The sequence below is a fragment of the Hypanus sabinus genome, chromosome 25 (assembly GCF_030144855.1).
Source record: "Hypanus sabinus isolate sHypSab1 chromosome 25, sHypSab1.hap1, whole genome shotgun sequence".
NCBI lineage: Eukaryota > Metazoa > Chordata > Chondrichthyes > Myliobatiformes > Dasyatidae > Hypanus > Hypanus sabinus.
The window spans coordinates 24,947,617-24,975,444 of NC_082730.1; the positions used below are offsets into that span (position 1 = coordinate 24,947,617).

A 27,828-nucleotide genomic window follows, 5' to 3' on the forward strand; every position below is an offset into this window, starting at 1 on the left:
CCGACATGTGAAAAGGGACGATTTTTACAAACAATAGAAAGCAAATAAACATCCACAAAACATGAACCGCAAAGTCCCTGAAAGTATGTCCGCAGCCACGTTGCCAGATCAGCACCGGAGCTGGTACAGGAGCCCAATGGCTGCACATCACACCTGTGATACCATCCAAAGACACAAAATTATTATAAATTACAAAATAGTACAAATAATGAGGCAGAGTTAATGGGTTCACAAACTAATCACAAAGCGACGAAGTAAGAGAAGATGGGTGAAGCTATCTCCCTCGGTCCCGAGAGCCTGATGATCGAGGGGTGATAATTGTTCCTGAACGTAGTGGTGTAAGTCCTGAGGCTCCTATACCTTCTTCCGAATGGCAGCAGTGAGAAGAGTATGGTGAGGTCCCTGCTGAGGTATGCTGCTTTTTTGTGACAACACCATGTGTAGATGCGCTCAATGGTGGAGTGGGCTTTAGCCATGATGGACTGGGCCGTATCCACAACATTTTGAAGGATTTTCCATTCAAGGGCATTGTTGTTTCCTTACCAAGCTGTGATACAGCCAATCAATATACTCTCCATCACACTTTTATATAAGTTTGTCAAAGTTTGAAATGTCACGCCAAATCTATGCAAACTCCTAAGAAAGTAGCTGCCCTGCTCGCTTCATAATTGCACTTACCTGCTGGGCCCAGGACAGGGTCCTGCGAAATGATAACACCAAGGAATTTAAAGTTGCTGACTCCAGCTCTTTTGATGACTGGCTCATAGACCACTGGTTTCTTCCTCATGAAATCAATACTCAGGTCCTCGGTCTTGCTGACATTCAATAAGAGTTTGTTGTTCTGACACCACTCCGCCAGATTTTCAACCTCCCTCCTATATGCCGATTCATCACCACCTTTGATTTGGCCTACGACAGTGGTGTCATCAGCAAACTAGAATATGGCATTGGAGCTGTGCTTAGCCACACAGTCATAGGCATAAAGTGAGTAGAGCAGGGGGCTGAGCACACAGCCTTTGAACACCCATGCTGACGGGGATGGTGGAGGAGTTGGTGCTGCCAATCTGAACTGACTGGGGTCTGCAAGTGAGGAAATTGAGGATTCAATTGCACAGGGAGGTATTGAGGACAAGTCTGGAAGCTTATTGATTAGTTATGAGGGGATGATGGTATTGAATGCTGAGCTGTAACTGATAAACAGTCATCCTATTGTTTGCACCTTTGCTGTCCAGATATAACAATCATATAACCATATAACAATCACAGCACGGAAACAGGCCATCTTGGCCCTCCTAGTCCGTGCCGAACTCTTAATCTCACCTAGTCCCACCTACCCGCACTCAGCCCATAACCCTTCACTCCTTTCCTGTCCATATACCTATCCAATTTTACCTTAAATGACACAACTGAACTGGCCTCTACTACTTCTAATGTTCCAGGATTGAGTGAACAGTCACTGTGATAGCACCGCTGTGGACCTTTTGCACTGGTAGGCAAATTGAGAGGATCTACATCACTTCTCAGGCAAGAAAAAGGCTACAGAAAATGGTAGATACAGCTCAGTCCATCACAGGAAAGCATTCACCACCCCTAAGGGCATTTATGTGGCATACTGCCAACTGACAGCAGCATCCATTGTCAAAGACTCCTTCCATCTAAGCCATGACCTCTTTTTGCAACTAACACCAAGCAGGAGATATGTAAGGTCTTGTATCCAACACCACCAGGTTCAAGAGCAGTCATTTCCCTACAACCATCAGGCTCCTCGACCAATGTGGATAACTTCACTTATTTAATGACACAGTGCGGAGTAGGCCCTTCTGGTTGTCTGAGCTGTGTTGTCCCAGCAAACCTGATTAACCCTAACCTAATCACAGGACAATTTACAATGACCAATTAACCTACCTTGCAAATCTTTGGACTGTGTGAGGAAATCTGGGCATCTGGGGAAAACCCACACATTCAACACGGAGGACGTACAGACTCCTTACAGAATGGTACCAGAATTGAACTCCAACCTCCTGAACAGCCTATGCTATAATAGCACCATGCTAACTGCTGTGCTACCATGGCACACAATAACCTTTAACCACTGTCCCTAAATTATTCTACAACCTTCAGACTCACTTTCAAAGACCCTTTACATCTCATGTTCTTGGTATTATTTTTGTTATTTGCACAGTTTGCTTTCTTTCACACAATGATCGCTTGTCGGTCTTTATGTGGGATTTTTCATTAATTTTATTACATTTCTTTTCTCCCCTGTAAAATCCTTCAAGAAAATCACTCTTAGACTAGTATGTAGCAACATTAATGGCACATCACCGATGAGGTTACGCTGTGATTTGGCAGTGACTGGAGCAAGGCTCAGGAGGGCCACCAGAACGTTGACAGAAGAGACAAAGAATGGCAGCTTTTGGCTGTGACTGAGGAAAGACAGGAATTGGTGTCCAACTGACCCCATTGAAAGCTGCAGGGGGTGGCAGGGAGACCTATCTGCCACTGCTCTGCCACCAGGTGATGTACCAGGGCTAAGGGAGTGAAACATCAGTGAGTGGTGGTCCCTGGCTGATGACCCTGCAGCTGACCCAAGGGCATTGTTGGAGGTGTGGCAGGCAGTAATGCCAAGCAGGAAGTATCAATGTATTTTGATAATAAATTTACTTTCAACTTAGAACTTAAAGACACTAATCTTTTCCACCACTGATCCCTCCATAAAGGACTGATGTGTGTTCTCCTGACCTCATGTTCCTGATATCCATAATCAATTCCTTGGTCTTGATGAGCATGAAGTTGTTACCACTCAACCAGCTAATCTATCTCATTTTTGCATGCCTCCTTATTGCCATCTCAGATTTTACCTCCTCAGCATACTCGCAATATCAGCAAGGGAAGAAAAACAGAAACTGTCACTAGCTATCTAGAACAGGCATGGGCAAACTACCGCCCGCAGGCCATATGCGGCCTGTTAAGCTTTTTAATCCGGCCCGCAGAACTTGATGAAATTATATTAATAAACCTTGTTAACGATTTTTCCCCGCAATTCTGGCGTTTTCCCAATAGATGACGCACTCTATATACATTTGTGGCGACCCATTTCCTGGCACATCCGAACCGGCTCACAATTAGCCAGCGTTCCGGCTAAGGGAGATAGCCTGCGGGGATTTGTGAGCAGAGAGCTTTGGAGCCTCTGCGCAGGGGGGCAGGTTGAGGGAGGCTTAAAAGTGAGGCTGGGGATTTCGAATAAAGTTTTTTTCTTCGACTGCAGTTACCGACTCCGTGTTGTAATTTTAGCACTGCATGTAGCACACCGCTACACATTGACCTTGGTTGAGGTGCAGCGTATTACTCCACATTTGCGCTTTACTCTTTGTTCGACTCGACCTATTTGTGTGAACAGGCGTTCAGCGTCATGAACATCAACAAAGCCAGCCACAGATCCGAGTTAACTGACCAACACCTCAGATCCATCCTGAGAATCGTCACAACAAAACTAAATCCAGACTTTGATGCGCTGGCTAAAAAGGGAGACCAACAATGCTGTTCCCACTGAAATTAAAAATAAGTTTCTTCGTTGTGTTATGTAAAAAATGCATTTGAAAATATTTTTTTCAATAAGCCTTACATGTTACATGTCATTTCTGTTAAGTGATGGACATGAGTAGTGCGCAGGTGCACGTACATTCTCAAAATAAAAAATACGCTCCAGATCAAATAACGCGCTCCGCATACTGGCGCGCTGTCACTGTTCTGTCTTTGTGCTGGTCGTTGTTGAGTTTTGGCACAGGATACAATTGAATAAGAAGGAGCAGGACAAGTAGACCTGCATCTCCTACCGTTTTTGAAATAAAGACAGTCAGGAGGAGAGTGATGATGATAATATCTTGAAGGATGACAGAATTTTCAGTGCTTTAAAATAGTAACTGTTACTATTAAAAAAAGCTGTATTTTATTCATTTAATTTTCAGTGTTTTAAAAGTCATTTCAATAAATAGCTAAATACCATGGGGCTTCAAAGACAGATATTTTGTTGTAATGCATTTGTTCATTTTCAATTGAAATTAAAGCTCATGTTTTCTACATATCCCATGATATTTTATTTTCTCTTATGAGGTGTATTACCAAAACACCCAGTCCATCTGCTCCTGGTCCGGCCCCCCTGTCAAATTTTAGAACCCTTTTTGGCCCACAAGTCAAAAAGTTTGCCCACCCCTGATCTAGAAGCTCCAACTTCCTTTGTCAAACAATGAAATGTCATCATCTTTAGAGATTGCCTTTTAGAGATTTCTCTTATCCAAAGCTTTTAGCCAGCATTCCAAATATCTATCATCCTTACCTTCAGCATTGCCCCCCTTCTAAAATATTTAAATAGCAGAATTGTTTCTCCCATCTGCTCCACCCTTCTCCAATTGAAAATTTCAATCCAAGCAACCCAATTTTCTTTGAATAACAGGCAATACCACTCTGATCTTTGCTATATCATACTTGCTTTCCTTTTATCATTCTGAAAAATGATAATCCATTGAAACGAAACACACACACACTCACACTCACACTCAATGCTGGAGGAACCCAGCAGGTCAGGCTGCATTTATGGAATGGAATAAATAGTCAAGATTTCAGGCCAAGATCCTTTATTAGAAGTTCCTCCACTATTTTGTGTGTGTTGCTTTGGATTCCAGCATCCACAGAATCTCTTGAGCTCAGAGGTTAGAAATTAATGATGAAAGGTCATGGACCTGAAACAGCTGTTTACTTTCTGATCTGCTGAGTATTTCCAGCTCTTGCTGTTTTTAAATATCATACTGCTACACCGATAGTAACACATACAAAATACCGCAGCAAGTTAGGTCAGGCAGCATCTTTGGAAGGGAATAAATGATCATCGTTTTGGGCTCTTCATCAGTACTGGAAAGGAAGGGAGAAGAAGCCAGAATGAAATGGGGAGAGGGGACCGATTACAAGCTGGAAGGTGATAGGTGAGGCCAGGTGTATGGGGGAAACGAGCAGGGGGAATGAAGTGAGAAATTCAGAGGTGATGGGTAGAAAAGGTAAAGGACTAGAGGAGGAGGAATCTAATAGGAGAGGAGAGTGAACTTTGGGAAAAGGGGAAGGAGGGGCACCAGGGGAAGATGATGAGAAGAGGTAAGTGGGGAGCCAGAATGGAAGAAGAGGGAATGGGAAGCAGAAAATGTTGTCAAAATTTAGAGAAACCAGTGTTCATGCCATCAGGTAAGAGGCTACCCAGACAGAATATGAGATGTTGCTCTTCCAACCAGAGAATGGATTATCCTGTCAAACCTATGTTGCATTCCCTCCAAGACAATTAAATGCTTCCTGTAGAAGCTGTTGAGAGCTGCACTTTCCTGGACAGCTTTGTATCACAAGCTCACTAGCTGAATTTCAGACACACTTAAGTATACACAGGGTGGAATTTGGCTGGGCAGTCAGCAAAATCAATGAATTAGACCATAAGACATAGGGAAGCAGAAATAGGCAACTTGGCCCAACAGGTCTGATCCTTCTCCACCCCCCCCCCACTCCTCCTCAGCCCCACTCTCCAGCCTTCTCTCTATAACCTTTGATGCCGTGTCCAATTGCACCTATCAAGCTCTGCCTGAAATACACCCAGCGACCTAACCTCCACAGCTGCCTGTGGTAATAAATTTCACAAATTCACAAACCCCCAGCTAAAGAAATATCTCCGCATCTGTTTTAAATGGATGACCCCACTCTTGAGGCTGTGCCCTCTTGTCTGAAGCTCCCCCAACATGGGAAACATCCTTTCCACATCTACTGTCTAGGCCTTTCAATATTCAAAACTTTTTAATGAGATCTCCCCTCATCTTTCTAAATTCCAGTAAGTACAACCTAGTCATCAAACATTTAATAACCCTTTCATTCCTGGAACCATCCTTGTGAACCTCCTCTGAATCCTCTGCAATACCAACCCATCTTTTTCTTAGATGAGGAACCCAAAACTGTTCACAATACTCAAGGTGAGGCCTCACCAGTGCCATATAAAGCCTCAGCATCACATCCCTGCTCTTGCATTCTAGATTTCATGAAATAAATGCTAACATTGCATTTGCCTTCCTCACCGCTGACTCAACCTGCAAGTTAACCTTTAGGGTGTCCTGAACAAGGACTCCCAAGTCCCTTTGCATCTCAGATTTTTGGATTTTCTCCCCCATTTAGAAAATAGTCTGCACATTTATTTCTGCTACCAAAGTGCATGGCCATGCATTTTCCAACATTGTATTTCATTTGCTGATTTCTTGCCCATTCTCCCAATCTGCCCAAGCCCTTCTGCAGCCTACCTGTTTCCTCAACACTACTGGCCCCTCCACCAATCTTTGTATCATCTGCAAACCTGGCAACAAAGCCATCTATATCATTGATATACAGCAGAAAAAGCAGTCCCAACACAGACCCCTGAGGAACACTGGTATCGCAAAGGCATAGACATGGGTTTTGTTATCAGCTAAACTCTGGAAAAGGTGGGAAAAGTCAACATGCATATAGAAAAAAAGATGGCTACTAGCATTCTTAAGTATGTAACTGGTAGAATAGATGAGTGGAAACTTGGGAATGTGGACAAATTGGATTTCAGAAAATGCTTATTAAGGTTCCATAAAAGAGACCAATCAACTAAAGCACGAAACAAGAAATTGTGGTCAGAATATTGATAGGGGTTGATAATCAATTTCCAGATAGAAAGCAAAAGTGGGAATCTTTCTTGGGCTGATGGGCTGAGACTGGTGGGTACCACAGGATCTTATTACAATTTTGAAGGACTGTGGTGAGATGGTAGATGAGCCATTGTGTACAGTTTTGGTTTTCTTGTCTGAGGAAGGATACACTTGCTATAGAGTGATCACAGTAGTAGACTGGCTCCTGAAATGTCTTGCCCAAGAGACTACAGTTGCTGGAATCTGGAGCAGCACACAGAATGTTGAAGGAACTCAGTGACTCAGGCAGAGTGTGTGGAGGGCCATCATTTCAGATCAGCTCTCTTCACCAGGCCCGCAGGAATGCCTAGCTTGATCTGTGAGGACAATGACAGTAGATTGGGGCTGTATGGTCCTGAAGAGATTTCACTGAAATATACGTGACACATTGAAACAAAGACCTTGGCATGCAAGATTCAGAGTAGATACAGCCAGTGGTAAGGAGCCCAAGACCAGGTTCTCTTGTTTCAAAATTGGGAGAAGGCCATTTACAACCAAAGAGAAATTTCTTCACTCAAAAACTTCTTAATTTCTGTAATTTTCAGATGTTTAGTGAATGGGTTTGTTTAAAACAAAGACTGATAGATGACATCAGGGAAACATGGGGCTTGCTTTGGAAAACGGCACAGAATTATACTGGTCATGATGTTAATTAATAGTGAGACGGTACATGAGGGCACACTGGGGCCAATATCGTATGCTCACAACTCACTAACCCGAACTGCAAGTCTGCTGGAATGTGGGAGGAAACCGGAGCACCCAGAGGAAATGCACGTGAGCACAGGGAGAACATACTCACTCCTTATGTACAGTGACAGAAATTGAACCCCATTTGGTGATCACTAGCATTGTAAAGCCTCGAGCCAATCACTACACTATTGCCCAGGAAAACCTAAGTGTTGTGCCTCAGTGGCTATTGACCAGTACCCCTACCATCGACCACAGTGAAGTGTTTGAGACTGGTTATGATCTACATCATTGCTGGTCTTCCAGACTATATGAACCACTTTGTATGCAAAGGCATACCAGAAAAAAAAAGTTCACTGAGGAAACTATCTTCCTTGCACTATTACATTCAGCTCTGGATGTCCTCATACAGAATCCACACATACACTAGGGTGATATTCATTTACTGTGGATCAATCTTCAACACTGCATTATGGAACAAACTCATCTCTCAGCTCTTGAATTTTGGCTGAAGGGCACCCATCCGTAAATGGTTTCTAGACTGCCTGACCAGCAGACTTTGGTTGGTTAGAATTGGTCAGGACATTTTATCCACTCTGAACCTCAACACTTGCAGTGCCCCGAGTGGCAAATTCAGCCCTTGTTCTGCTGCCTCTATACCCATGACTCTACCGGGCCAACTCCATCTTCTTATTTAGTGATGACACCACTGTTGCTGACAGAATCATCAATAAGGCAGGGTTAGAGGAAGAAGATCATGAACTTAATTTCATAGCATCAGAACAACAACGTAACCTTTAAAAATCAGCAAAGCAAAAGACCTGGTTTCTCCAACAGCTTCAAGTTTCTTGGCATCCATCTCACCAGCATTGTGATCCCTCCATAGTGATCAAGAAAGCACATCAATGTACTTTCAGACATGTTTAAAAAGATTGCCAAGGACCCTCCCAGACTTCTACAGCTGAAGTGTACCCTGGCAGGTTTCATTTCGGCTCGGTACCGCAATTGCTCTGCTCTAGACCAATAGAACCAGCGGAGAATGGCAAGTACAACTGATTCCAGCACAGAAACAGCACTTCCTTCCCCCATCCGGTCCATCTTCATGGCAGATTGCTTCAGGAAGGCTAAAAGCATCAAGGATGCCTGCACCTGGCCGTTCCCTTCTCTCTGGGCGAAGATACATGACCCCAGACAATCAGATCAGCTTCTTTTGCCTACCATCAAGCTTCTGAACCAATCACCTTGCTGCTGCCACATTCTTGAGCCCTTTGAGTTCATCTGTTATTCTATTGTTATCACTTTAGCACATCTTTATTCATTACTTCACACTCCATGGCAATCTTTGTACCATTCGATTTTCTTGCACTGTTTACTATATATACTGTTTACCTGGAGCTCCATGCAGGGGGCAATGAAATTCCTTGCCCCGGTCTGTATGATAATAAACTAATCCGAATCTGACATTCCTCAATTTCCTTAATATCCCGAAATGTTGCTTAGCAGACTATATGGTTGGGGGGGGGGGGGGGGGGAGTGGTAGAGGGATTGGGAGAATTGTCACAGACAAACCAGTGCTGCAGATAGAGGGACCGTTCTGGGGGATAATTTACGGTCAGGGAGCAGAAGCACTAAACGAGCACTGTAGTGTCAAGTGAACAGAATTAGGAAGAGCTCGGACCGGGACAGGTGTGGAGGATCAGTAGCAGTGCTACCCCAAACAGCAGGATTAAGGAGTGTAGTACCGTTGTAGGGGCAAGACTGATATTATGTTGTATTGTGAGTGACACTGCTTTTCTGACAACCTAAATCATTGCCTTGTGGCTGGTTTAGAAGGTTATATAAAAAAAAAACAGGTGAATGTTACTGCAAAAAGTTCCCTTCTGGCCTGCCTAGGTCCACCATCCCTCTTCAGGGAGCTATTTGCTTTTCATTTCCTCCGTATCACAAGCATTAAGTATTTGGGCTGTGGCATCAACAACATGCCACTGACTCTTTCATTTGTGGCTTACAGCTCACTGTCAGTCTGAGGTATTTGATCCATCTATATATTTGATGCAAGCACATTAATCTTTATTGGAACATGCCATATCACAACAGCAGGACACAGGGACATGAGAAGTTGTCAAATGCTCAGTGGACAGTGCTGTGGAAGTGATGCATGGCTGATGTGTTAAACTAGCTAGTTGAAGAGTTCCAAACATTTAACATCTTTGAGACAGGATCTCAGACACAAAATGTTTCCCTTTCCACAGATGGCGCCCGGCCTGCCGCGTGTTTACAGCATTGTTTTTTTTTAATCTCAGCTTTTCACCATCTGCAGTTTTTGATTTTCACTTAATTGACCTTCTTCCTCAGTGACTGTCTGGACAGGAAAGAGATCAACTCCTACTGGCTGAAGGAGCACAAGTTCAACATCACATCTTTCATTCGTTACAAATAGCTGCTATTAACCTGATCATCTCCATTGTTCTTAAAATCAGTTAGATCACCATTGTTACGAAGGATGAACAACTCTGATGGGCAGAAGGGTGCAGAGTTGCCCATGTCCCCTCCCCTGGGAGAATCACAAACTGTTACTATTTCGATGCTACTAATGAGAGAGACAAAAGAAAACAGGCCAGGACATCTGTTACTGATAACAGCCTGAGAGAGAGTTATGTTTATCCACCATGTTATGACTCCCGAAAGACTTATGGCGGCGGAGAGGGCTGTTTACGTGGTACCATCCTGCTCATTAAAATTCCTCCTCAGTGGACAGCCAGAGTGGGCTGGTTTGATGGGTTAAGTCATTCAAACCTGATGGACACCCGAGATCCCATGAGTGGGGATAAAAGTGAGGTCTGGGGTGACACACCTGAGACACACCAGGAGACACACTATTGAGCATCAGAAACCCACGAGAAAGTGTGGGGCATCGGGGACTGAACAGATCGGTCATTTTAACTCAGTGTTTATAGCGAGGCCGGTGGGGGCTTGTGTGTGTGTCCACCCTTGCCTGGGTGACGAGTCCACCATAGAAGAACGGTCTAGCTAAAGGACGGAGGGGTCATACCTGAATGGTCACAAAAATACATCGACAGATCAAGATTGTAAAATGTTTGCAAGGACAATAGCTGTCACTGTTTGATCATCCTCTCTCTCTCACATAATATTCTACATAAACAAAGAACGCATTCGCTTGAATGTAATATGTTAACGTAATGTCTTTATTGCTGGTATTGACCGAGTAAGTGACAATGGGCCGAATGGCCTACTTCTGCTCCCATATATTATGTTGTACTGTGTTACTGCCATTTTAAAACTGATGAGTCATTAACAAGAGCTGGTGCTCAGAATTAATCACTGGAAATGGGTCCAATTGCAGTGCCATAAACTTCTACCCTTTGTATTTCAGTCCTTTTGATATAATTTTTAAAGTTTTATGTTCTATTTCCATACTTGATCAGATCATCGCTGAGTTTTCTAATTTCGGAGCATACCTTGTAATGCAGCCTTTTCCCCAAACAGTGACAACCTCTTCTGCTGCAGGACTGGTTGTCAAACCTACAGTGCGAATCTGCCATTGCTGCTCAGCAACAGACGAGGGAGAGCAGCACAAGCAGCTTTTGACAGGGTCACCATGAATATGGCACAGACCTGGGAGACTCATGTTTTCCCTCTTTTCACCCTCCTTCCTCAACAAAGCCAGGACAGAAGCCTACTGAGAGGCAATATTTTATTTCAATCCCACAATTTCAAGGCTGCATCCTCCTCCTAAATTGCCAGTTTGCAGTTATCACAGAAAGCCGAGTGTACACCTGAGCAGTGGGAATACGACAAGGCACCAACTCTTGCCCCTCTTCTCTGACTGGATTAGTTTCCAAAATCTTAGAATGTTTTGTAAACCAGGTCCTCTTGCAGAATGGGCACTTACAGATCACAACACAAATGTTGGTGTGAACACAGAAACAGCAAAATAACTCAAACAAGTGTGAAAAGCACCCTGAAGCCCTCCTTCAACCTATGCCCTCCCAGTTCCAGCTTAGCCAATTACCCTTCATTCCCCCACCCCCCACACATGCATTCCCCAAATCATTGCCAAGCACCACCAGATATTCCCAAGACTATAACCACCCCCTTCACCCCCGAAGTTTTCTTGTACGGATTATCTGAGCAGGAGCCTCGTTTGGTGTGGTGACAACCACAGAGACTGACAGCTCAGAAAAGCAGTACTGCCACTAGAAAAGATGAAAGCAGGAAATGTCACCATCTCCCAAGCCAATGCTTTCCCTCAAGTCACTTCCACATTACTACCCACCAGCTTCCCTTCTGCCAATAACCAGATTGTATCAAGCACAATAAGCCCCATTTCTGAAACCTCGAGTTATTTACCCAGCCGAGAAAGGTTTAACAGCTTTCTAAAACACAAGAACATTTTAGCTGCCAAGCTAACCCCCACAGAACATACCACATTACTATGCCCCAGGAACATGGCTGTTGTAGGAAATGGGATGGTTCAGTGTGGGAAATCCACAATTCCAGATTGGGTTGTACTGAACCTCAGAGCCTTGGCCCAGCCATTCCTGGTGCTGATATAAAGACAGGGAAAGGGTGAAGAAGCTGGGGGGTGGGGTAGCATAATAGTATTAGAGAGAAACATTGCCTCCAATCGTATCAAAAATAATTCAAAAAGTGAAGGATAGAAAAACTGTTGTCTGAGGATGTGCAACTTTATCTGGGAAGGATAGGAATTGCTCCCTATGAGGAAGTGGGACTTAACTTTTAAATGATTGAAAAGGATGAAAACACCAAACCCCACAGACAAATTATATTTAAAAATGCCCAACCATCAACTTGCCTTGACCAGCCTACTTGATAAACTTCCAAAGAATGTTTCTGCATTCAGGAATACATCCAATTTTATAACAGTCAAAACATCAGCAACACACTGAGATCCAGACTCCTTACAAGCAAGAACTGTGTGAAGAGAACAAAATTTGGAAGAGTTCTTGAAAATAAGAAAGAGCTCCAGCATTACTGTGGTTGTATTACAGAGTTGTATTACTGTGGTTGTATTTACATCTAGTATGCATGGATGGCATCTTTTTTTAATGATTGTATCACTAAATAAAAATATTATCAGGAAGATGGCAGAGTGGAAGGTATGCGTGCTGTTAGAATAAAATGTTAAATATTAAACATGGTTTTAAACATTAAACATGAAACTAACTCTCAAGTGGGCAGCAGCAGTTGGGCCCCAAGACCTTGGGCTCGTCCCAAAGCTTTCTCAGGAATTAACATTGGAAATAGAATTAAAACCCAGAATGTAGAACTAAAAAATGAGTATGATAAGCTGAATTACTCAGCACCATATCGACATAATGTACGTACTCTATAGATGGCATAGAGTCCATGAATTGCTTTTTAGTTAATGAGGTAGGGGAGATAATAGGTTGCAGCATGGTTTGTGGTGCAGTCGGGTAGCCATAGCTTCCTCCCAGCCCTCTTTTGGCCGTGTAACAATTATTCTTCTCCAAATGTGTTGGGTGGTTGGGTTTGTGTGGTCTGACACTAACCCAGAGCATTTGCACAAGTTTGTTTTTGAAGGGAAAGGTGGAAGGGAGTGGAAGATGAGGGTCATAAATCAGTACTGCGCTTGGCTGCCTTGCTCGGCATCGCCCTGTGGGCTACCCGGCTTATGCCAGGACGTTTCCTTGTATGCAAACCAGCTGTTGCCCGACCACAAAATGAAGTTCATGAAGCCAAATATCTGCGGAGAGAGAAAGAGAATTAATGTCGAATTTGCAAACATTCTAGATCTGAGCTATCCAAAACATCAACCAACCAACAGTAGACGCTCTGCAACAAAACTAGATTGCCACAACTGCACATTGTAACATTAATGCAAAACTGCCAGTGCTTGCTGTCTAGGCTCACAAAAACATTCTGCAGCCACTTAAAGCAACAAACTGAAGGATGTGCTCCCAAAGTAATCAGCCCACCTCATAGCTGGCACAGTAGTGTAACAGCATATCACCTTACAGTACGCACTGTAAACATTTTTTTATTCCCACTGCTGTCTGTAAAGAGTTTCTCCCCATGACTGTGTGGGTTTCCTTCAGGTGCTCTGGTTTCCTCCCACATTCCAAAGATGTATAGATAGGGGTAGTAAGCATGCCATGTTGGTGCTGGAAGTGCAGTGACACTTGCCCAGTCCAACCCTCACCGATTTGATTTGGCGTACTTCATTCTATGTTTTGATGTACATGTGGCAAATAAAGCTAATCTCTTTACCCCCACTAAACCCATTTCAGGGAAGAGTAGAGGCCTTTGGAAGCCTAAAAAAGAGCTTAACACAGATGTAGAGCACAAAGAGGAATGCCGCAGGTGAAAAATTGGTGGCCTCAACACTACCATTTCATATTCCAGGACCAAGGCTGCTTTTAAGTTAGTCCAGCCTCATCATAGACAATCTTCTTTTATAGGAAGCAAGGTCATGCAGGAAGATGATCCCAACTTTGGCCCACTGGACACCTCTCCTAGAGTAGGTCTGGGTTCAAATCTCATTTAAGCCAGCATAATATTAAATGGACACTCCAGTGCTGGTGACGTCGTCATGCAGATGAAATATTAACCTGCCATCTTGATCAGCATAAAAGCACAAACAACAATTTATAAACTTGGCCAATACCTACTGCATTGTTCGTTGTGGTAACTTGCCAAGAACTGGGTGTGCATCTGAAGAGATCCACTGGCTGTGAAGCACCATTTGCATTCAATAGAGAAAGCCATCATACAAAAAAGTGTAACAGAATTCCTCCTGAACAAGGCAACAGCTCAAACAAACCTTTACCCCACCGCTGTGCTATCTTTGCACAGCCAGCACTTACCACAGATGCATTGAGGCGACCCATGCGGGGCAAAGCAGCTGGAGTGCACACAACATCCTGCCTTTGGCAGGTATCCACGTTGCCGATCAGAACAGATGGATTTGAAGCGTACTTAACATCGGACAGACCTTGTGCCCAAGCAGAGGAGGAGACCAGCCACAAGAATGCAAACAATGCGGTCACAGCAAAATCCTGAAAGACAGAGGTCATTCCATTGCTACCAAATTTCCAAAACTGCAGCAATTCCACAACTACACTTGTAATGTACTAATCCAGTTCTCTTTAATCCACACAATGCCTTTTTAAATTGAACCCAATTCACTTCAGGAGCGGTGCGTACACAGGGTCCTTAGTATCAAGGATCCCACCCACCCATCCAGCATCCTCTGACTTTCTACCATAAGGCAGGATGCACAAAAACAAGAACGGCCATGATGGGAACAGTTTCTTCCCCAGGCCACTAGGCTTTTGAACTCCCTGCCACATCGTACTCGAAGTGTCACTGGTTAATCTGTTCTGTCGCTTACAGTATTGAACTCATGGGCTTTAATTTGTTTACTTTTCTGTAACCCATCTGTAGGTTTCATGTGTTATGTATACTACAGTGCTTTACACCCTGGTTCAGAGAGACATTGTCTCATTTGCCAGTATACATTAACAGTATATAGTTATATAACAATAAAGGACTTCTAATTCATTTTGTGTTCAATCTTGTTCAAATGATGAACTGGCTCACTCTCAAGAGTTGGTCAATATTGCTGGGTTCCTCCTCTTGGCGTTCAGGCCAAATTCAAAAACTGGAATGCATACAACATGAAACAAAAAGGCTAAAAGTTCATTGCTCCTGGACAATGGAAGTTATTCCAAGCTTAAATTTATGTTGCCAGAAACCTGACCATCATAAAGCGTCTGATCCATTTTAGTTAATTTATCACATCTCCTTTTATAATCTCTACTCAATTACTACCCACACACATTATCCCTGATACCAGCTCCATAAATCTATAGTGTCCTTTGCAATGAATCAACTACTCAAATATTGCAGATAGAGGACACAAGAGGCCAGTCCAACAATTCCTTACTTTCAACTCTCTGCTTCTAGATAAAAATCAAGATTGCAATATGAATTATTTGAAATTGTATTTAACATTTTTAATTTATGATTTCACTAGTTATGATTTCCCAAGTCTTTAAAGCATGATCTTTTCCAGGGAAAGGGAATTAAAAACTAGGAGGGTATAGGTTAAGGAGCGAGCTGGCATCCTCACCACCCAGGACAGGTCTTATCACTACCAGAGAGGTAAAGGAACCTGAAAACACATTCTCAATGTTTTATGAACATCTTCCCCTCCCACCATCACATTTCTGAATGGACAATGAACCCATGTACACTACTTTTACTATCTGTTTACACTAATTTTTCAATATGCATTTCTGATTGCACTACCCTGCTGTCACAGAACAAATTTCATGACATACTGGATGTCAGTGATAATAAACCTGATTCTAATTTGAGAGGCCAGACAGGCAAATTCTTCAGAGGGGGGTGTAGACACGGAACAAGCTGCGAGTAGTAATAGCTTCGTCCCTTTCATCAGTGAACAGACTATGGCTGTAGGAAATGTTTCTGGACAAACACGCACCAAGTCTTTCGTTTGGCTATTTCCTTTTAAGTTTTCCTACTCTGTAACTGGACAAACACACACCAAGTATACCGTCTTCTCTTTGCTTGTTTTCTGTAGATGTGTCTGGAGCATGCCCAGCACGAGGAGATTCACCCAAATATCCGTTTTAATGTGGACAGAGGTATTTTTAAAAACACCTCGTGTGGACGCCTGTCATTTTTACACAAAACCGGCGTTTTCAAAATCATCCTCTCTAGTGTGAACATAGCCTTACATTCCAAAGACACACAATTAGTAGGTTAATCGGTCACGAGTGCAATTAGGTGGTCTCATTGGTCCAAAAAGGGCCTGCTACCTCGCTGTTTCTCTAAATAAAAGAATCATGGTTGATTCTTGTGCAAGTGGTCCTCAATAGTCCAAATGCACTGAGCCTAGGGTAGAGATGAAATTTCAATCCTGTTCTTATCAATGGGACAGGTATTACTGGCTGCTAATACCAATAGACTGATGCCCTGATTATGTACTCCAACACTTCTTTATTGAAGCTGGAAGTCTCTAAATTCAAAATGAACAAACATAAAACAAGTACGGGTTTATGTGAACTTCATTTGGGGCATTGAGTTGGTGCTGGTGAATCTCAGCAACTCTGGCTGGTATCTAATGAAACAAAGAAAACTAAATACTTTGTTAATCACTATTTTTTCTGGCAAATTATCCCAACCAATAGTCTGTAACTTCCCTTTTGACTTGAAGGCAATTTGATGTGACAGAACTGAGATGAGGTGAGACAGCTGGCCCATCACCGAGAGCAAGGAAAACCCAACGGATTTAAGCACTGGGCCGAATCAGAAAGGTCGGGTAGTGGTCCAGGACCCAGAGCATATCGAAACGACTGAACCAAATGTTTGGACGGTGATTTAAGCATCAGGCCAGATTGAAAAGTTTGGGTATGACAACGTTAAATTTTGGGACTTACAGCAAGTGGTAGATACTTATTCTGCTGGTAAAGGTTTTGGTACCCTACATACACCAACAGAGCAGCAACGCAGTACATGAATGTAAACACTCCAATCGTAACAAAGAATTCTGAAGATGAGGAGAAGTCTCCATTCAGATGAAATGTCTGATAACCGGTAGCATTATTGCAGGTGAGCGCTTCATAAGAAATTCTGTTTAACCTGCAACACAAGATGAGGGGTTAGAAACAGGAACAAAGGATATAATCCAAAATTAAAGGTCTATTTAGAAGGAAAAATGTTATAACATTCGAGCACAGTAAAAGCCCTTTAGCCCATGATGTTTTGCAGCATTTCAACCTACTGAGATCAATCTCATCCTTCCCTACTACATAGCCACACATTTTTCTATCATAAGCTTGTCTAAAAGCTTCTTTAAATGTCCTTAATATATCTGCCTCTACCACCACCCCGGCAATGTGTTCCACACCCACCACTGTTTAAATGATTTAACTCTTATATTCCCCTTAAAATTCTTACCATTGAATTTAAAATTATGTCCCCTTATATTCACCATTTCATCCTCTGGATGTCCACTCTATGCCTCTCTTCTTGTACACCTCTTTCAAGTCACCCCTCATCCTCCTTCGCTCCAAAGAGAAAAGCCCTAGCTCACTCAACCTATCCTCACAATGCACTCTCTCAACCAGGCAGTATTATCTTAATTCTCCTCCACACCCTCTCTAATTTCCTTCCAACTTAGAAGGGAGAACAAATACAGCAAGACTCCAATTTCCAAATATACATAAATCCCAATAGATCAGCATCTCATAACTAGTACACCAAGTACTCATTATTCAAGGGTGTACACAGCCTGCCTATTAGGAGCATGGGCCAAGTGTTTTGCTGGAGCCAGGGTGAGGAACATGGTAGGTCTGTGGCTGCAGTGTAACCACAGCTTGTTAGAAAAGCCCAAACTCAGTTATGTATCCCATGCTCCTTTTAAACTTGGCGGAAAACACATTATGCCGACACATAAAAAGTGAAATGCATTGTGCCGATATAAACCAACATCTGGAGTTATTAGAATTACCTGAACTATCAGAGTTGTACAGTAAAAAAAATTTTTAAAGTTCCAACAAATTTGGAAAGGGGTGGCCCAAAAACAGAGTTTGGGTTGGGGGAGGGGGAGGATGAGTGACACAAAATAGAAAGTGCTAGAGGAAATGAGGTTGGGCAGTATCTGTGGAATGAGAATCACAGTTTCAGAATTCAACAATTTCAGAAAACCGACATTCCCAGTTTGGGAGGCAGCCCTGATGCAAGGTCCTGACCTGAATGTGTCAACAATTCCTCCCACCAGCCCCACTGATGTTGCTCAACCCACTGAGTTCCTTTAGCAGGTTGTTACTTTCTCTCCCTGCAGATTACAGCATCTGTAGCCCCTCTCCATCTCTAACATTAACTCAAAGAGATTTAGTTCAACAGGTCCATTTCTGAGACCCCTCTCCTCGAGCTGTTTCCAATACAGGAGACAAATTGTCTGCCGGTATCTTTTATAAACCCAGTTTCCTCAGCTATCTTGACATACCTCTTTCCACCCTATATCCTCCACAGCATCTATTCCCATGATGAGGCTCCCTTCTCCAGGATAGAGATGTCCTCCTTCAAAGAATGGAGTTTCCCTCCCTCTACCATTGTTCTGCCCTCACCCACCTCTCCACCACTTCCCAACATCTACACTCACCATCTTCCCGCCACCTTAACAGGAATAGAGTTCCTCTTATCCTCATCTACCACTTCAAGAGCCTCTGCATCCAGACATCATTCTCCATAACTTCATCTGCAAACAGGACCCGACCAGAAAACACATCTTTACCACTCCCTCCACTCTCCATTTTCCGCTGGGATCAATCCCTCCATGATTCCCTTGGAATCCATCCCGGCACATATCCCCGCCAGTGTCAGGAGTGCTTTAACTTCTGATCCATCTCTTCCCTCACCTCCATTCAGGGCCCCAGGATGTCCTTCCAGATGAGGCAACACTTCACCTGCATACCTCTTCGGGTCGTCTACTGTATCCTGTGCTCTGATATGGCCTCCTCTATGTTGGTAAGATCCGATGTAGATTGAGGAACTGCTTTGTTGAGCGCCTCAGCTTCATCCACAAAAAGTGGGTCTTCCCCAGCGGGCAACCATTTCCAATTCCTATCCCCATTCCTGCTCTGACATATCGGGCCATATTCTCCTCGCCTGCTACAATGAGGCCACTCAGGTTGGAAAAGAAACACCTCATTTAATCCAGATAGCTTCTAACCCAACCTGACAGTATGAACATCAATTGCTCAATTTCCAGTAATTCTTTCCTTCCCCTTTCTTCATTCCTCCCCCAGTCTGGCTTCTTACCTTGTCTCCTCACCTGCCTATTACCTCCCCTTGGTGCCCTTCCTCCTTCCAGGATCTACAATCAGATTCCTTCTTCTCTAGCCCTTTGCCTTTTCCACTTATCACCTTCTTACCTCATCCTCCCTCCCCCAACCACCTGACTCACCTACCATCTTCCAGTTTGTCCTCCTCCCCTCAATATTCTGACACCTTCCCCTTCTCTTTCCAGTCCTTATAAAGGGCCTTGAACCAAAAGATCAACTGTTTATTCATTTCCATAGTTGCTCCCTGTCATGTCAAATTCAGCCAGCATTTGGTGTGTGTTGATCCAGATTTCCAGCATCTGCAGTCTCATGTTTAGAAATTTAGCTTAATTTGACACCGTGCTCATCAGAGTTTATGTGGACTGAAGGGCCTGTTCCTATGCTGACCATTCTATGTTGCTTTTGTCACCTAGCCTGTGCAGTCTTTTCAGCATTCCTTTATTTCACATCCTCCAACAACTGATTTCTGTCTCCTTTTAAGGTGATGCCAGTGGACTACTATCTTAAAGCCGCAAACGCTGCCCGACCCCAATCTCTTCCACCAGATCGCTTGCTGGTCCAGATTCTGGTTAGGTCACGGGTGGAGTATTGCGTACAGTTCTGGCTGCCCCTGCTAGTGGAAGAATGTTGAGGCTTTGGAGCGGGTGCAGATGTTTACCACAATGCTGCCTGGTTTTAAAGGCAGGTGCTGCGAGAGGCTAGATAAACTTGGGTTGCCTTCTCTGGAGTGCCAGAGGCTAAAGAGAGATCCGAGAGAGGTTTATAAGATAGATTGGACAGAGAGTGTCTGCTCCCCAAGGTTGGAATGTTTAATACCAAAGGACGTGCATTGAAGGTGAGGGGAGGGGGTATATTCAAGGGGGATGTGAGGGGCATTTCTTTTTTTTTTAATTCAAGTCATGGATGCCTGTAATGCACTGCCTGGTATGGTGGTAGAGATGAATACATTAGAGGGTTTTAGCTAGGGATTGATGCAAGGAAGATGGAGGGATAGGGACATGGTGTAGCTAGGAGGGATTAGTGTTTCAGTGTTTTTGATTTGCTTTCTAGCTGGTTCAGCACAACTTTGTGGGCTGAATGCCTGGTCCTGCACTGTATTGTTCTGTATTCTAGATTCCAAGCCCCGCCGTCTCGTCTCTTTTTCCAAGTGCCTCTAATGAAGGCAATGCCATGGTACCATCGGAACAATTTGTAACGGTCAGTGTGCACAAAAATCTTGTGCTGTGCAATTTTTTTGCCCAGTGACAACGTGTGCACTGAATAATTTCCTCAATAAAAACAGTACAAATAAGCCAGTTCTAAAATCTGCAGACAAATCATCGCACGCTCCACATTGTCAACGCCGTCCGCATCAGAAACTGGAAAAAGAAATGTGATTATGTACGATCGCAAAGTTAATCACATGCCAAGGGAGGTAACGGGTGACCAGGGAGGGACCACCTTTTGTGTGCTACTAGCAAAAGATGTGCGCGCACGCTCACCTTAGAGGGAACACTGTGTCTGAGGAGGAGTTACAAGATTTAAATCCAGCAGAGAACTCATAACACCATCTTTCAAGTAAGCCAATGAATTAACAAATCTTCACGCATCTTCATTAGTCTCAGACTTTCAGCCAACCACTGGTGGCTATGCTTTCAATCATCCAGGCCCCAGAGCCCTGGATTCGCTCCAGAAAAGTTAGAGGTGAAAAGTTATGCAGCAGATTTTGGGAGGAGCTTTTATAAACAAGTAGGTGAAGAGTTTAGATGGAGAGTTGCCAGGAACACAGGGGGATTGCAAATGGAAACTTTATTCAGAGCATAGAGAGAAAAAAAAAATGGATCGTCATTGCAAGCCCAGGAAAGGGCCCCCTGAGGGTAGGGTGGGAAGAAGAGGCACACAAAGGGATGGCTGATCGGATTTCACCAGACATATTTCACCTACATACCTGAAAGGATAACCAAAATGGATTGTGATCAGCTGATCCTTGCCAGACGTACATTTAATGGAAGCCTCACTTGCTCCTGAATAGCCACCACATGTGGCAAAGGCAAATACAGCGAATATCTGTAGAGACAAAGAAAATTGAACTCAAGAGTCAGAGAGCCCTACAGCATAGAAACAAGGCTTTCGGCATGCCCAGTTATCCATACCATAGCCTTTCCTATACCGGTCTTCCTTGCGCCTAATCAAATCACTCTTAAATGCTGCAATCGAACCCAGATCCACTGGGAGCTTGCTCTGCGCTCGTGCCATCCTCTGAGTGAGGTTTCCTTTAAATACGTCACCTTTCACCCTGAACTTATCTTTAGTTCTAGTCCCACCCAACCTGTGGAAAAGCCTGCATGAATTTACCCTATCTATGCCCCAAGTAACTTTACATACCTCAAAAAGATCTCCAACACTACAGGAAATAAGGTCTTAACTTATTTCAACTTTCTCTGCAACTCAGGTCCTCAAGTGTTGGCAACACCCTTTTTCTCTCTGCACCTGTGAGTGTGTGGCTCGGCACAGCTCAAATGCCACTGCCGGTAGAATCTCAGATGGTGATGAGAGGGCGTGCAGGAGGGAGGTGTACCAGTTAGGTAAGCGGTGTTGCAGTGACAACCTTGCACTCAAGGTCAGTAAATCCAGGGCCCTTTCCTGGACTTCAGGAAGGGCAAGACAAGGGACCAGAAGTAGAGAGAGTGAGCAATTTCAAGTTCCTGGGCATCAACGTCTCTGATGACCCAACCCGGACGCAAAATGAAAGAGGCCAAGACAGTGGCTATACTTTATAAGCAGTTTGAGGAGATTTGGTTTGTCAACTAAAATACTCGAAAGCTTCTACAATGGTACCCTGGAGAGCATTCTGACTGTTTGCATCAGTCTGGTGTTTTGGGGGAGGAAGGGCTACTGCACAGGATTGAAGTAAGCTGCAGAAAGTTGCAAAATTAGTCAGCTCCATCATGGATACCAGCCTCCGTAATATCCAAGACATCTTCAAGGAGTGGTGCCTTGGAAGACAGTGTCCATCAGCAAGGACTATCGCACCACCCAGGACATCCCTTCATCTCATTGTTTCTGTCAGGGAGGAGGTACAGAAGCCTGACTGCACCACTCAGCAATTCAGGAACAGCTTCTTCCCTCTGCCATCTGATTTCTGAATGGACATTGAAGCCATGAACATGACCTCACTAACTTCTTTTCTCCACCACTTATTTTTAAACTTAACTGTTTAATATACACGTATACACATTTATGAATTCAGTTTTCCCTCTATGTTTATCACGTTTTCATTGTACTGCTGCCACAAAGTTAACAAGTTTCACCACAAATGCCAGTGATATTAAACATGACTCTGACATTTTCCCTGCACTGTTTCAAATACAGTATATGCAGAGCTAAAAACAAAAATCACACAGAGATGGGCAATTCAGTCGAAGGGGGGTTTCCCAGTGTTATACTCCACTGAAGCCTGCTCCTTACACTCTCATCCAAAATAGCTAGAGCCCCGAGTAGGGCACAGATCAAGTGCTGGTGAACACTCTTGGTAAATTTGTACTTGGTCAGCATGGAAATGGTAAACTGAAGAGCCAGATTCTGAGCTATGAATAAAATGGTCATATATCCATCCAAAATGCAGTTTCCCACAACCATTCCCAACAGGGGAGAGTTCTCACCTCTCAGATGAAAGGCACCGAGTTCCTTTATGGATCTGTAAATGAGTTAATGCCTCCAAGAGTTATGGATTTCTTTACGTGTAGAAACATTTGTTCTATGTCTAATCTTTCATGAATGCTGTCAGATCACACCTCAGCCATTTAATTTTTCCTGATACTCACATTTTGATTCTGGTATTGACATTGTAAAACTCATTTCATCTTCAGCAGTGCATTATACACATTTAGTTATCAAGGGTATGTCAAGAGTGATATCACCAAGGTAAATGCTGGCCAGAACACTGTAACGTGCTCAAGTGTAATCTGACCAAAATTTAAATGAAGACAATTGCTCAGTGCACCGCAAAAAAACAATATATTGAGGAAAACACAGCAGATTAGGCAGCATCTGTGGGAAAGAAACAATAGGTACAGGTCGGTCGATCCGTTCTGAAGAGATGCACCCCCAAAATGTTAATTGCTTTTCTTTTATACAGATGCTGCTAGACCTTCTGAATTTTTCCAAGTCTTTTTTTCCTCCCCCCTGATTTTATCAGCTTTCCTTTGCTTCTCATTTATGGTTGTGGGGGACAACTAGAGGTCACAGGTTTAGGGTGAAAGGTGAAAAGTTTAAGGGGAACATGAGGGGAAACTTCTTCACTCAGGTCGATGGGAGTAGGCAGTTTAAATGGCTCTGCATGGACTAGATGGGCTGAACAGCCTGTTTCTGTGCTGTGTGGTACAGTGATAGTGATCAACTCACAATTCAGAAACAATTATATTAAAATCACTAAAACCCCATACAAGAGTCTGGTGGCAACTAGTTATAACCAAATGTTATGCTGGTTTTGTCATTACAACAATGATCAGTATGTCACAAAACTCTCCTCCAAAACGTGCGATTGTTTTGAAACAGTTTATGTATGTTATCACTCAACGTGTTTACTGTACAACAGTGCGCGCCTGAATAATTCCAAGATGAAAAGAGAGAGTGAGACAGAAAGTGAGGTGTGCGGGCAGCATGAGGAGGAGAGGTGTGAGGGGAGGTCAGGCTTATTCAATCTCTGCACTGGTTTTTCAAGGTAAATCCAACATCAAATTAGTCCAAGTTCCAGGCTGCAGAGGGTTAATCTGCACACAATGCAATCAAGTATGATTTTTTTTGCAAGGTCCACTCCCAGTGGCTAATAATAGCTGCAGAATGGAAAGCTGCAGGAATAGGAGTGCACAACCCACTGGTGTGAATCTTACACACACTCCACAAGCTAAAATTAAACTGCAGCTTCACACATGGGGAAGACAAGACTGCAGAAAGCTCCAGCTGCACGTTACACTGCACGCCATCTGCTACTGAAGAGGATGGTGTCTTGATCCCACGTGGCACCTAGCCCTTGGGGAAAGGGGTGGTCACTCACGAATGCTGCCAAAACATACGTGCAGCACCACGCCACGGCTCTCGACTGGGATTTGAGCCCAGGCTCAGGCTTGGAAAGACTGGGAAAAGCTCAAAGTAAATTTATTGCTGAAGCACATGCTGTATGTCACCATATCCTACCCCGAAATTATTCACTGAAGGTACAAATAAATGCAATAGAATCAGTGACAAAATAACATGGCAGGGGATGGGAACGAGTATAGTAGAGCTGAGGATGAGTCAGCAGGTTTACAAGAAGATGATGGGCGTGACATGAATGTAAGAAAGGGCGAGCCAATGGTTGGGAACAAAAGCAAGCAGAACAAAGAGCTAAATTGTACCACAGAGGCAACATTCAAAAGAATGTAGGACTGAAGGTGTGTGTAGCATTCGGAATAAGGTGGGCGAACGTGGTGCAATTACAGAATGGTCGGTACGACATTGTGGGCATCACTGAGTTGTGGCTGAAAGTCAGCCAAATTTGGAAGCTGAACACCAAAGGATATACTTTGCAACGAAAGGTCAAGCATAGGTGGTGGCGGGGCTCTGATGGCAAGAGATGGAATTACATCTTTAGAACGAGGTGACATCAGGTCACAGAATGCTGAATCTTTTGACGGAGTTAAGAAATTGCAAGGGTTAAAAAAACATTATGGCCTCCAAATAATAGCCAAGATGTGGGGTTGAGATTTGAGAAGGCTTTTAAAATCCAACAAAAGGCAAATTAAAAAAGCTACAAGGGGAAAGGTGAATTATGAGGGCAGACTAGACAAAAATATAAAGCAGTTTTTTTCAGTTATATAAAGAGTAGAAGGGAGGTGCAAGTTGATACTGGAACACTGGAAAATAATGCTGGCGAGGTAGGAATGGGGGGACAAAGAAATGACAGATGAATTTAGTGGGTACTTTGCATCGGTCTTCACTGTGGAAGACATTAGCAGTGTGTCAGAAGTCCGTGACTGTCAGGGAGCAGGAGCGAGTGCCATTGCTATTACAAAGGAAAAAGTCCTAGGCAACCTCAAAGGTCTTAAGGTGGACAAGTCACCTGGACTAGATGGACTACATCCCGGAGTCCCGAGAAGTTGCAGAAGAGATTACAGATGGATTGGTCATGATCTTTCAGGAATCGCTCGATTCTGGCATGATCCCAGAGGACTGGAAGACTGCAAAAGTCACTCCACTATTTAGGAAAGGAGAAAGGCAAAATAAAGAAAATTATAGGCCAGTTAGTCTAACCTCCATGGTTGGGAAAGTGTTGGAGCCCATTACTAATGATGAGGTTTCAAGGTACTTGGAGACTAATGATAAAATAAGCCAAAATCAGCACGGTTTCTGTAAAAGAAAATCTTGTCTGTTAGAGCTCTTCGAGAAAGTAACAAGCAGGGTGGACAAACGAGAGGCAGTGGAGGTCATTTACTTGAATTTTCAGAAGGCATTTGATAAGGTGCCACATACGAGGCTGCTTAACAAGATATAAAAAAAATCCTATGGCATTAAAGGAAAGGGGAATGGCTGACAGGCAGGAGGCAGCCAGTGGGTATAAAAGCCAGTGGCCTTTTCTGGTTGGTTGCCAGTGACCAGTGGAGTTCCTCGAGGGCCAGTGTTGGGACCGCTGCTTTTCACATTGCTTGTCAATGACTTAGATAATGGAATTGATGGCTTTGTGGATGATACGGTGCATGGGTAGGTAATGCTGAGGAAGCAAAGCGACTTAGACAAATTGGAAGAATGGGCAAAAAAGTGGCAGATGGAATAGTGTTGGAAAATGTACGATAATGCATTTTGGTAAAAGGAACAATAGTGCAGACTATCGTCTAAATAGGAACAAGGTTGAAAGAGGTGCAGAGGGAGTTAGGAGTCCTCATGCATGGTTCCCAGAAGGTTAATTTATGCGTTGAGTGTGAGTAAAGAAGGCGAGTGCAACGTCGGCATTTATTTTAAGGGGAATAGAATATAAAAGCACAGATAATGCAGAATCTTTACAAGACACTAATCAGGCTGCACTTGGGGAACCGTCAACAGTTTTGGGCCCAAAATCTCAGAAAAGATGTGCTGTCATTGGAGAAAGTCCAGAGGAGATTCTCAAGTAGATTCTGGGTTAATATATGAAGAGCGTTTAGCAGCTTTAGACCTGTACTCACTGAAATTTAGAAGAATGCGGGGGGGGGGGGGGGGATCTCATTGAAACCTACCAAATATTGAAAGGACTAGTTAGGGTGGATGTGGAGAGGATGTTTCCTCTGATGGGGGCATCCAGAACTAGAGGGAACAGCCTCAAAACTGAGGCTGAACAGAGGCAAGGTGGAATTTTTAACCAGAGAGTAGTGAATCTGTGGAATTCTCTGCCACAGATTGCAGTGGAGGCCAAGTCTGTGCATATGTTTAAGGCGGAAATTGATCGTTCCCTGACTAGAAACTGAGAAAATCTACAGCACAATACAGGCCCTTCAGCCCACAAAGCTGTGCTGAACATGTCCCTACCTTAGAAATTACTAGGCTTACCCTTTAGCCCTCTGTTTCACTAGGCTCCATGTACCTATGTAAATGTCTCTTAAAAGACCCTATCGTATCCACCTCCACCACCACTGCCGGCAGCCCATTCCACACACTCTCCACTGGGTAAAAATACTTATCCCTGACATCTCTGTATCTGCTCCCCATCACCTTAAACCTGTGTTCTCTTGTGGCAACCATTTCAACCCTGGGAAAAAGCCTCTGACTATCCAGACGATCAATGCCTCTCATTATCTTGTACACCTCCGTCAGGTCACTTCTCATCCACCGTCGCTCCACAGAGAAAAGGCCGTGTTCACTCAATCTATTCTTATAAGGCATGCTCCCCAATCCTTGTAAATCTCCTCAGCACCCTTTCTATGGCTTCCACGTCCTTCCTGTAGTGAGGCGACCAGAACTAATATCGACATGCTCCAGCTTTTCAGTCTGCTGCAGGTCATCACTACAATCACTAAGATCCTTTTCTGTAGTGAATACTGAAGTAAGGTATTCATTAAGTACCTCTGCTACTTCCTCCAGGTTCCACATACACTTTCCCCTTTCTGATCGGTCAGGGCATCAAAGGATATGGTGAGAAGGCAGGTGCATCAAGTTGAGTGGGATCCAGGATCAGCCATGATGGAATGGCGCTGAATGGCCTAATTCTGCTCCTATGTCTTATGGTCTTACAAACTACACAAAAACAAAGACAGATACAACTGATGTGCAAAACAAGCTGCGCAAATATAAAAAGCAAACCAAATAATAATAATAAATCAATAAATAACAAGACCACGAGCTGTAAAGTCCTTGAAAGTGAGTCCGTAGATTGTGGAATCGGTTCAGTTTTGGGGTGAGTGAAGTTATCCACTCTGGTTCAGGAGCTTCTTAGTTTGAGGATAACTACCATTCCTGAACCTGGTGATGTGGGACCCAAGGCTCCTGTACCTCCTTCCCGAGAAGAAGCAACAAGAAGAGAGCATGGCCTGGATGCCAGGCGTTTG

At 43.7% G+C, this 27,828-nt stretch overlaps 1 protein-coding gene across 2 annotated transcripts in view; it reads right to left on the minus strand.

The window, feature by feature from the left end:
* Positions 1-10,470: 10,470 nt before the first annotated feature.
* The window catches only part of LOC132381111 (synaptophysin-like protein 2), a 28,756-nt gene continuing 11,398 nt past the window's right edge, over positions 10,471-27,828 (minus strand). Inside the window, exons 2-6 of one of the 2 annotated variants that reach the window (XM_059950343.1) lie at positions 27,347-27,517; positions 21,225-21,343; positions 16,889-17,090; positions 14,288-14,479; positions 10,471-13,167 (exon numbers count right to left, since the gene is read on the minus strand). In XM_059950343.1, the coding sequence (XP_059806326.1) occupies positions 13,042-13,167; positions 14,288-14,479; positions 16,889-17,090; positions 21,225-21,343; positions 27,347-27,373 (666 nt within the window). In that variant the 5' untranslated portion in view covers positions 27,374-27,517 and the 3' untranslated portion in view covers positions 10,471-13,041. The remainder of the gene's footprint in view (positions 13,168-14,287; positions 14,480-16,888; positions 17,091-21,224; positions 21,344-27,346; positions 27,518-27,828) is intronic. The other variant, XM_059950342.1, reaches the window with a different exon arrangement.